Genomic DNA, 11,356 nt, shown 5'->3' with positions numbered 1-11,356 from the left:
ACGCGCGTTTCGCCATGCCAGTATAGGCTTTATCAAGAGGGATGTGCTCAGCATAGTGCAACCTCTGTAGTGTGAACATAGCCTTAGTAATATTTTTTTTTTTTAGGAAAATGAGGAGATCCTGCATAACCATCCAACGATAAAAGCAGACTTTATTTAGAACCCATTAAAAACAAAGGATCCAAGATGCATTTCTGGTCGTAAGATAACAATGTCCTATGACTAAGGGCGCCTGGGCACACCTGAAACGCATCAGGTTTTAACATGCATCTTGGATCCTTTGTTTATGATGGTTTCTATATATAGTCTGCTTTTATCGTTGAATGGTTGTGCAGGACCTCCTCCTCGTTTTCCTGTTTATCGGCTGTGTTACACCAGCAGGATCAGCAACCTCTACCCAGATCTCAGCCGTGGCATTCGAACTACACAGCATGGCGAGCTCTATCCCTCCTCCCCTCCTGCTTTAATATTTTTTTTAATCTACAGTAAAAACATATCCATCAATTGTACGTCAAAAACATGATGCAAGCCTAGCGAGCACCACATTGTCCGTGTCCTGCACACCCTCTTGATGTCACTTACTGTTGTCCTTAATCACAGAGTGAATACAGAAGATTAATCTCATTTGAATAGTCTTCAAATTCAGAGCTAGGGAAAAAAGAAAGACAATATAAGAACAAAAAAACACCTTGACTGGCCATGTGTGTTTAATACGTAAGATCTCAGATTCTCATTTTACACCCTCAATGTCTGCATAAAGTAGTGTAATGGTCAGCCTTGTCCTCGGTATTAATAAAAACTCTCTCGGCTGAATCCCTTACTATCCAGTGCTGAAGTGGACACCCCTGTATAAGATTCCTCTTCGCATTGCAGGAGCTTATATAGTGAGATTTTTTTAGATTTTTTCAAATGAAGTTTAACTCTAACATTGAGTATCAAACTATTTAAAAGAGTTGGTCATCCCCAAAATCAATATTAAACGAGCAATACAGTGATATGGGGGACTTAGCATGTGCGGTCAGGCTCAGCAGTGTCAGAGTGCACGCATACACAAGCGGGCAGAGTTCAGACAGCGCACTCTTTCAATCAGAAGCAACATGCAAAATTAGGGGGGGGGGGACCGAAAGTGGTGCACTGAAGACTGACCTTACTTACATGTCAATTTAAAGTTATTTTCTCAGGCACTTTAGCACTTTACTTGCATTGCCAATTCTGATCCCATCCATTGGATCAAAATTGGACGTCTTCAGAAAAAAAAAAAAAGTACATGTAGATAGCACTGCAGCTTTGCAGCGCTGGGATCCTAGGTTAAAATCCCTAAAGGACAACATCTGCAAAGAGTTTGTATGTTTTCCCTGTGTTTGCGTGGGTTTCCTCTGGGTTCTCCAGTTTCCTGCCACACTCCAAAGACATACCAATAGGGAATGTAGATTGTGAGCCCCAATGGGGACAGTGATGATGTTTGTAAAGTGCTGTGGAATTAATGGTGCTATATAAGTGAGCAAAGTAAATAAATGTGCACAGTCGCATAGAGTATCATATATATGAGTGCTATCCATGAAAACAACGGATAGCACTCGTATGAGAAAATCGATCGTGTTCCCTATGGGCGAGTTTACAGGCCCTCTTTTCTCCCGATTTTGAATCTAAGCTCAGATCAAATCATATTTTATCTTAGATGGGTGTTCAAGAGTTGTCGAGACAGAGGCTGAAGGTGGCTGTCATTAAAGGAGTCCAAACCTAATCAAGCAGGCTGAGGCACACAGCGCATAAAAGTTGACAACGCTTAATACAGTAGTGTTCAAAATAATAGCAGTGTGTTCAAAAACATGAGTTAAGTACAAAATCTTTATACTAGTTATTTCCATGCATTGGGAACATTGCACACTGTTTTCTAATTCAAAACATGAAGAGAAATGTGTATAATTTTCAGCTACTTTACAGAAAATAACAAAAAATGAACATTGGGCTGTTCTAAAAAATAGCAGTGTCTGCATTTGTCTTTACAAACTCACAATATGTACTTATTTTTTGAGGATTTAGCATTCCTGTGAATCAATAACCTAATATTTAGTTGTATACCCACAGTTTTTTAAAACTGCTTCACATCTATGTTGCATAGAGTCAACCAACTTCTGGCACCTGTCAACTGTTATTCCAGCCCAGGATGCTTTGACTACATCCCACACTTTTTTCTCAATTTCTCATCAGACCAATTGATGTGTTCTTTGGCAAATTGTATCCGCTTCAGTACATATCTTTTTTTTTTTTTTTTTTTTAAACAGTGGGACTTCGCCGGGACTTTTTGGTAAGAGATTAACTTCACACAGGCGTCTTCTAACTGTAACAGTACTCACAGTTAACTTGAGACTGTCTTTAATCATCCTGGAGCTGATCATTGGCTGAGCCTTTGCCATTCTGGCTATTTTTCGATCCATTAGAATGGTAGTCTTCCGTTTTCTTCCGTGTCTCTCTGGTTTTGCTTTCCATTTTAAAGCAATCGAGATCATTTTAGCTGAACAGCCTATCACTGTCTGCACTTCTTTATAAGTTTTACCCTCTCCATTCAACTTTTTAATCAAAAGTACGCTGTTATTCTTAACAATGTCTTGAACGACCCATATTTCTCAGGCTTTCAAGGAGAAATGCATGTACAACATGTGCTGGTTTCACCCTTAAATAAGAGCCACCTGATTCACACCTGTGTCTTCACAGAATGATTGACCTCACTAATTGAACTCCACACTGCTATTATTTTGAACACCTCCCCGTACAATTAATTCTTCAAATACACAAGACTCAAAAACCTGCAGATCATGAATGCAGAGTCTGGTGGTTTTCTTAGAATCTACTGCACCAACTGGTAAATTGTTTGACATGTGGTAATATAATTTATACCAAAAACAGTGATTAATCTGGTTAATGAAGTTAATGAAGACTTCCTGGACAGAACAGAAGCGTCACTACTGGTCACGGAAATTGAAGGAAGCGTCAGAGAACCTCCAGAGGCAGACAAGTGGAGGCAAGTGACCAAAAGAAGCAAGAAGACCATGGAGACACCACCAGCCACACAACTGAGAAACAGATTCCAAGGACTTGTGGAGGACGAAGATGGCACACCTAAGGATGAGGAACTACCAGCAAGCAAAAAAGAAAAGAGCACCCAGAAACACCCAGAAGCGACAAGAAAAAGGACAGCCAAGAAGGGAAGAAGAGTGGTGGTGGTGGGAGACTCACTACTGAGAGGAACAGAAGCAGCTATCTGCAGACCGGACATAACCGCAAGAGAAGTATGCTGCCTCCCAGGGGCGAAGATCAAGGATGTTACCGATAGGATACCGAAGCTCATCAGTTCCAAGGATGTCCACCCATTTCTTCTGATACATGTTGGCACCAATGACACGGCAAAGAAGGACCTACCGACAATCTGCAAGGACTTTGAAGCATTGGGGAAGAAAGTAAAAGAACTGGATGCGCAGGTAGTTTTTTCTTCTATCCTTCCAGTAGACGGGCATGGCGTCAGGAGATGGAACAGGATCCTTGATGTGAACAACTGGCTGAGACGATGGTGCAGACAACAAGGATTTGGATTCCTGGACCACGGTGTGAATTACCTCTATGACGGACTCCTTGCCAGAGACGGACTACACCTCAACAAACCCGGGAAACACACATTCGCCAGGAGACTCGCAGCACTCATCAGGAGGGCGTTAAACTAGAAGAAGAGGGGATGGGAAGAAAAACGCCGGACACGAACATGCAACCAGAGAACATACTAATGAAAGATATGAAGTGCGACAAAGAAGGTCCAAGACAAGATACTTGGAAGGGAGGTAAGAAAATTTCTAATACAATCCACAGGGAGAAGATTGGAACAAAACAAAATCGTGTAAACTGCGTGCTAGCAAATGCCAGGAGCCTGACAAACAAGATGGATGAACTGGAAGCAGAAATATCTACAGGTAACTATGACATAGTGGGAATAACCGAGACATGGTTAGATGAAAGCTATGACTGGGCAGTTAACTTACAGGGTTACAGTCTGTTTAGAAGGGATCAAAGAAGTCGGAAAGTGGGTGGAGTCTGTCTATATGTAAAGACGTGTCTAAAGCCTACAATACGGGAGGATGTATGGGAGGGAAATGAGGAGGTCGAGTCCTTATGGGTGGAGATACATGGGGCAAAAAACAATAATAAAATTATCATAGGAGTCTGTTATAAACTACCAAATATAGCAGAAGCCACGGAAAGTCTATTAATGAGACAAATAGACGAAGTAGCAAAAAATAACGAGGTGATTATTATGGGGGACTTCAACTACCCCGATATAGACTGGGAAACCGAAAGCTGTAGATCTCAGAAAGGAAACAGGTTTCTGTCAATTATCAAAGACAATTATTTGTCACAACTTGTGCAGGAACCAACTAGAGGGACGGCCCTTTTAGACTTAATATTAACTAACAGGCCAGACAGAATAACTGAGGTGCAGGTCGGGGGACACCTGGGAAATAGTGACCACAACATTATACAATTCCACATGTGCTTCAGTAGGGTGCCCAGCAAGGGAGTCACAAAAACACTGAACTTCAGGAGGGCAAAGTTTGATCAGCTAAGAGATGCCCTTCACCTTATAGACTGGGATAGTATCTTCAGTAATAGGAGCACGGATAGAAAATGGGAAATTTTCAAAACAGTCCTACATAGTCACTGTAGAAGGTACATACCTTATGAGAATAAAAGAGCTAGGAATAGGAGGAAGCCAATGTGGCTAAATAAGGAAGTCAAGAGGGCAATGAAAAACAAAAAAAGGGCTTTCAGTAAACTTAAACAAGAAGGCAGCGAGGAAGCGCTAATATCTTATAGGGAAAAAAACAAAATCTGTAAGAAACAAATAAGAATAGCAAAAGAGGAGACAGAGAGACTAATTGCCAAGGAAAGTAAAACGGATCCCAAACTGTTCTTTAACTATATAAACAGTAAAAGGATTAAAACTGATGGAGTTGGCCCATTGAAAAATAACCTGGGTAAAATCATAGAGGGCGATGAGGGTAAAGCAAACCTACTCAATAGCTTCTTCTCCACTGTTTTCACAAAAGAAAACAATTTATCGGAGGAAATGCAGAGTGATAAAGTAAACCCTCCGCTAAATATCACCCACCTAACCCAGGAGGAAGTTCAGAAACGCCTAAATAATATCAAAATAGACAAGTCACCAGGCCCAGATGGCATACACCCCCGGGTACTAAAAGAGTTAAGTAATGTGATAGACAGACCGCTGTATCTTATATTCAAGCACTCTTTATGGACAGGGACTGTCCCAATAGACTGGCGCCAAGCAAATGTGGTACCAATATTCAAAAAGGGGTCTAAAAGTGACCCTGGGAACTATAGACCAGTCAGCTTAACGTCTGTTGTGGGTAAATTGTTTGAAGGATTTCTTAGAGATGCTATTGTAGAATATCTTAATGATAATAACTGTCTAACTCCATATCAACATGGATTCATGAGGGATCGCTCCTGCCAAACAAACCTGATCGCCTTCTACGAGGAGGTGAGCTCACAGCTGGACCGGGGAGAGTCAGTGGATGTTGTATACCTTGACTTCTCCAAAGCGTTTGATACTGTGCCACACAAAAGGTTGGTATATAAAATGAGAATGCTTGGTCTGGGGGATAATGTGTGCAAGTGGGTAAATAGTTGGCTGAGTGATAGAAAGCAGAGGGTGGTTATCAATGGAGTAAGCTCAGGGGGTGTCAGGGTTACTAGCGGGGTGCCTCAAGGGTCTGTCTTGGGCGCTATATTATTTAATATATTTATTAATGATCTAGTGGAAGCGTTGCATAGTAAAATAGCAATATTTGCAGATGATGCTAAACTTTGTAAAGTAGTTAATACAGATGAGGATAGGGCACAGCTACAGGAGGATTTAGATAAATTGGGGAGTTGGGCCAAAAAATGGCAAATGGGGTTCAATGCCGATAAATGTAAGGTCATGCACATGGGAAAGAAAAACAGCAGTCACCCATACATATTAAATGGGAAACCGTTGGGGAAATCTGACATGGAGAAGGACCTGGGCGTCTTGGTTAATAGCAAATTAAATTGGAGTGCCCAGTGTCAGGCAGCAGCTGCGAAGGCAAATAGAGTCATGGCATGCATCAGAAGAGGAATAGGGGCATATGATGAGAACATTGTTCTTCCTCTGTATAAAGCACTGGTAAGGCCGCACTTAGAATATTGTGCACAGTTCTGGGCTCCGGTGCTCAGGAAAGACATATTGGAGCTAGAGAGGGTACAATGGAGGGCGACTAAGGTAATAAAGGGAATGGAGGGACTAGAATACACAGAGAGGTTGTCAAAATTAGGCCTATTTACGTTGGAAAAGAGAAGGCTTAGGGGAGACCTCATAAACATGTATAAATACATCAGGGGGCAGTACAGAGATCTCTCCCATGACCTGTTTATACCAAGGATGGTGACAAAGACGAGGGGGCACACTATGCGTCTGGAGGAAAGGAGGTTCCTGCACCAGCATAGAAGGGGATTCTTTACGGTCAGAGCCGTGAGACTCTGGAACTCTCTGGGAGAGGAAGTGGTGATGTCCAACTCACTTAATGAGTTCAAGAGAGGCCTGGACGCCTTTCTTGAGAACAATAAAATTACATCTTATGCTTAGTTAATTAATCCAGGGATTTAATCTGACTGCCAGATTGTTGTTGGGAAGTGAATTTTTTCTCAATGATGTAAATTGGCCTATACCTCATGTTTTTTTTTTGCCTTCCCCTGGATCAACGCTGCGGAATAGCTGCAGTGCACAAGAAATAGGCTGAACTGGATGGACGCTTGTCTTTTTTCGGCCTTATAAACTATGTAACTATGTAACTATGGTTAGTCCTATTGGACTGCTATTATTTTGAACACTACAGTAACTGCACAGATTTAATCTCTTCTGTAAACAATATCAGCTCAAAAACTGTGCACCGGGAGCTTCATGACATGAGTCTAACATGGCCGAGAAGCTGCATGCAAATCTTACATCACCAACCACCAGCCATCTTATCCAAAGACCTAGCTAGCTGGAAATGACAGTTTAGATGTTAGATAAACCTGTAAAGAATATGCCTACATCTTAGGAGAGACTGGAAAAGTCCAAGATATAAACTCACCACCGCGTAAAGTTTGTAAAAGAATTTTTTTTAATAAAAGCCCAAGCACAATTGGTACATAAACCTGATACAGAGGGGTACTTTTGTGCGCAGTGGTGAGTTTATATTTTGAACTTTTCCCATTTGGCCTTCATGGTAGCCGAGACTGGTCCAAGACTGGACCGCAATGCACAAACTAGCCAGTGCATGCATCGGCAGTCAGATCTCGGACCAGTGTGCATGGACGTCTGAACGAGCCCTAAATATGTAATTGGAGTGGTAAAATGTAGAGGTAGTGTCTTTCTATTTAAGATGTCCCCATCAGATCCAGAATTTAGGACCTCTCAATTTGACAGCCCACCATACAACCACAGTGTGTCCCGGAGTAACCAGTAATGATTAAGGGGATTCACAGGCTAAAGAAGCACCAAGACTTCTCTTTTTTTACCTAGTGTTTATTTTATTAAACGAAGTGTGAACACTGATCAAAAATATCTTTAAGTAGCAATATTCAGAATAAGTATCTTCAGAGGAGCGCTTACTGTTTACTGCATGGGCTATGAAAGGGTTAAGTGTTAGCGTTTCATCGCCATAACAACCTGATACTTAACATGTTGTGCTTTTAATTATTATTAGAATGATTGGGCTCATTTGCATGCGCCTGCACCTCCGATATCTCCGCTAATGACTACACAGCATCATCTTAGACTGGATTTACTTGTAAGGAGATCAGCGGTTCAGCTTCCTGCTGGGACTGAGGATCAAACCTGGAGCTGAAATTACAGGCTGGCGATCTATATATACACACACACCAGTCCACTTCTTCACCCAAGTTCAACTGAATGTTATTTTTTATCTATATAAAAATGTAAATTACAGAAGCAGCCATGTGTCAAATGACAGAAATGGTTTATTAAATAAAAAACACAACATAACAGATGTTTGCTCTCTGAGATCACAGTCTTACCCGCATGCTGCCGCTATTATATACTTGCAGTAATTGAAGTTATGAAAAATTAAACATTAGGATTTTAAATAGTAGAACTCTGGAATGTTACGTACGAAGCATTTTTTTTTTTAGAGAACAGAGGTTTCATGTGTAGCACAACGCCAGCATAGGTCATAAGCGTCTGATCAGAATAGGGTCAGCATGACCCTGGTTCTACAATCCAAAAGATACGCAATAGGTGAAGAAACAGTCCCATGTAAGTCCTTTTATTTAGTCACATCAGAGGCTGTGAGAAAATCATTCCAGAAAAACAATGAATATGATCACAGCTGCAGATTTATGCCACCCTGCTATTGTTTATTGTGTGCATACACTGTGTGCCAGTGCCAACAACCAGGTATTTTCTGGCTGCTGCTAAGGTGGTAGTGAGGAAAAACATATTGCAAAATCATTTTATGAAGGGCTCATCAAAATTATAGTGTTGTTTAAAGGGAATTTATTGTCAGAAAATTACCTATCGTCAGGACCCAGCCTATTTTGACCCTAAAGACCTTGGCATTTTTGTCAATTCTGACCAGTGTCCCTTTACGAAGTAAAAACTCTGGAACACTTCAACGGATCCTAGCGATTCTGAGATTGTTTTTTCGTGACATATTGGGCTTCATGTTAATATTAAATTTAGGTCGATAATATTTGCGTTTATTTGTGAAAAAATCAAAAATATGGGAAAAAAATGTGAAAATTTTGCAATTTTCAAATTTTGAATTTTTATTCTACTAAACCAGAGAGTGATGTGACACAAAATAGTTAATAAATAACATTTCCCACATGTCTACTTTACATCAGCACAATTTTGGAAAAAAAAAAAATTTTGGTAGGAAGTTTGAAGGGTTCAAAGTTCATCAGCAATTTATCTTTTTTCCAGCAAAATTTACAAAACCATTTTTTTAGTGACCACATCACATTTGAAGTCCCTTTGAGGTGTCTTTATGACAGAAAACACACAAAAGTGACATCATTCCAAAAACTGCACCCCTCAAGCTACTCAAAACTACATTCAAGAAGATTATTAACCCTTCAGGTGCATCACAGGAACTAAAGCCACATGGAAGAAAAAAATGAACATTTTTATTTTTCTAACAAAAATTTTCTTTTAGCCTAAATTTTTTAATTTTCACATGGGTAACAGGATAAAATGCATCCTAAAATTTGTTGGTCAATTTCTCCTGAGTACACTGATACCTCATATGTGGTCATAAACCACTGTTTGGGCACACGGCAGGGCTCAGAAGGGAAGGAGCGCCATTTTACTTTTTGAATGGAAAATTAGCTCCAAAAGTCAAATTGCGCTCCTTCTCTTCTGAGCCCTGCCATGCGCCCAAACAGTGGTTTATGACCACATATGAGGTATCAGTGTACTCAGGAGAAATTGACCAACACATTTTAGGATGCATTTTATCCTGTTACCCATGTGAAAATTAAAAAATTTAGGCTAAAAGAAAATTTTTGTGAAAAAAAAAGTACTTTTTTGTTTTCACAGATCATTTTGTGAAGCACCTGGGGGTTCCAAGTGCTCACTATGCATCTAGATAGGTGCCTTGGGGGGTCTAGTTTCCAAAATAGGGTCACTTGTGGGGGAGCTCCACTTTTTAGGCACATTAGGGGCTCTCCAAACGCAACATGGTGTCCGCTAACAATTTGAGCTGATTTTCCATTCAATTTGTTTGCGGACACCATGTCGCGTTTGGAGAGCCGCTGTGTGCCCAAACATTGGAGCTCCCCCACAATTGACCCCATTTTGGAAACCAGACCCCCCAAGGCACCTACCTAGATGCATAGTGAGCACTTGGAACCCCCAGGTCCTTCACAAATGAATCCGTAAAAATAAAAAAGTGTTTTTTTTTCCACTTTTTCATTTTTATCAATCAATTTGTGAAGCACCTGGGGGTTCCAAGTGCTCACTATGCATCTATATAGGTGCCTTGGGGGGTCTAGTTTCCAAAATGGGGTCACTTGTTGGGGAGCTCCAATGTTTGGGCACACAGAGACTCTCCAAACGCAACATGGTTCCAATTTGTTAGCGGACACCATTGTGTAGTGCATGTCAGGTTGGTGTGCGGTGTGGTATATTGTAGTGCATACACCACACACACACACACACACACACACACACACACACAATCTCATATACACTACAACACACACACCAACCTGACATAGCCTCCTCAGCTGAGTACGCCCTAGACTGGGATGAGCGGGACGGGCGGGACATTTTGTGTGCTTTGTACATGTGTAAAAAAAAAAAAAAAAAAATCAAAACTTTATTATAGTGTGAGTGTACGTGTGTGTGCTTGGTGTAACCTTCTGCAGTCACGTGTGGGGGCGGTTAGGCGTAGGGGCCGGTCAGGCGTAGGGGCCGGTCAGGCGTAGGGTGCGGTCAGGAGTACGGGGCGGTCAGGAGTACGGGGCGGTCAGGCGTAGGAGGGGGCTGAGGAGATGGAGGAGCCAGCAGCAGCAGCAAGGGGGGTGATCACTGGGGCAGGAGCTGGCAGCAAGGGGGGGTAGGAGGCCGGCAGCATCGGGGGGTGATTACTGGGGCAGAAAGGGGAGCAGGAGGCGGCAGGAGCAGGGGGGTGATCACTGGGTTTGCGGGGGGGAGGATGATCACTGGGATGGGGGGGTGAACACTGGGAACAGGGGGGGGGTGAACACTGGGGGAGGGGGTGATTATTGGGAGGTGGGGGGTGATATCACTGGGATTGGGGGATGGTGGGTTTGATCACAGGAGCAGGGCATTTACACTGAGCCTGCTGCTGCTGTGATCACAGTCCACCGGCTGTCAGAAGGAGAGCAGCAGCCGATGGATGAAGACGTGGCAGAGGGAGCAGAGGTCGGGGTGCAGGTATGAAAGTGGAGGGGGGCTGGAGAGGGGGGCGGGGGGGGGAGGGGGGGCAATACTACCTGCTGATCAGCGGCGGCGGCAGACACGATCCACAGGGTCCACAGCAGGGGGTCCGCAGCAGGGGGTCCGCAGCAGGGGGTCCGCAGCAGGGGGTCCAGGGTTGGGAAGGTGCTGGGAGGTTTCAGCCATCCCTCCATATCTGATTGGGGCTAGTATCCATGTGACGCTAGCCCCCCAATCAGATCTGGGGGGAGGGGGGGGACAGAGGTGACACTCCCCCCAGCCAATGGCTGATGCTGTAAGCATCAGGCCATGCCCAGATTTAAATATTACACCAATTTTCATTGGTGAAATATTTAA

The 11,356-nt window shown here is 42.7% G+C and overlaps 1 protein-coding gene across 6 annotated transcripts in view; it reads right to left on the bottom strand.

The window, feature by feature from the left end:
* LOC141156519 (probable endonuclease 4) overlaps nucleotides 1-11,356 on the bottom strand; it is a 39,440-nt gene that overhangs the window by 1,728 nt on the left and 26,356 nt on the right. For all 6 annotated transcript variants that reach the window (XM_073642721.1, XM_073642716.1, XM_073642718.1 and 3 more), the window contains one exon: nucleotides 583-648. In XM_073642721.1, the coding sequence (XP_073498822.1) occupies nucleotides 591-648 (58 nt within the window). In that variant the 3' untranslated portion in view covers nucleotides 583-590. The remainder of the gene's footprint in view (nucleotides 1-582; nucleotides 649-11,356) is intronic.

The sequence above is a fragment of the Phyllobates terribilis genome, unplaced genomic scaffold (assembly GCF_046119375.1).
Source record: "Phyllobates terribilis strain yellow unplaced genomic scaffold, ASM4611937v1 Scaffold_8__6_contigs__length_399053987, whole genome shotgun sequence".
In the NCBI taxonomy this organism is placed as follows: domain Eukaryota; kingdom Metazoa; phylum Chordata; class Amphibia; order Anura; family Dendrobatidae; genus Phyllobates; species Phyllobates terribilis.
Note: the sequence above shows the minus strand (reverse complement) of the source record. Positions and strands in the feature narration are given on the sequence as shown.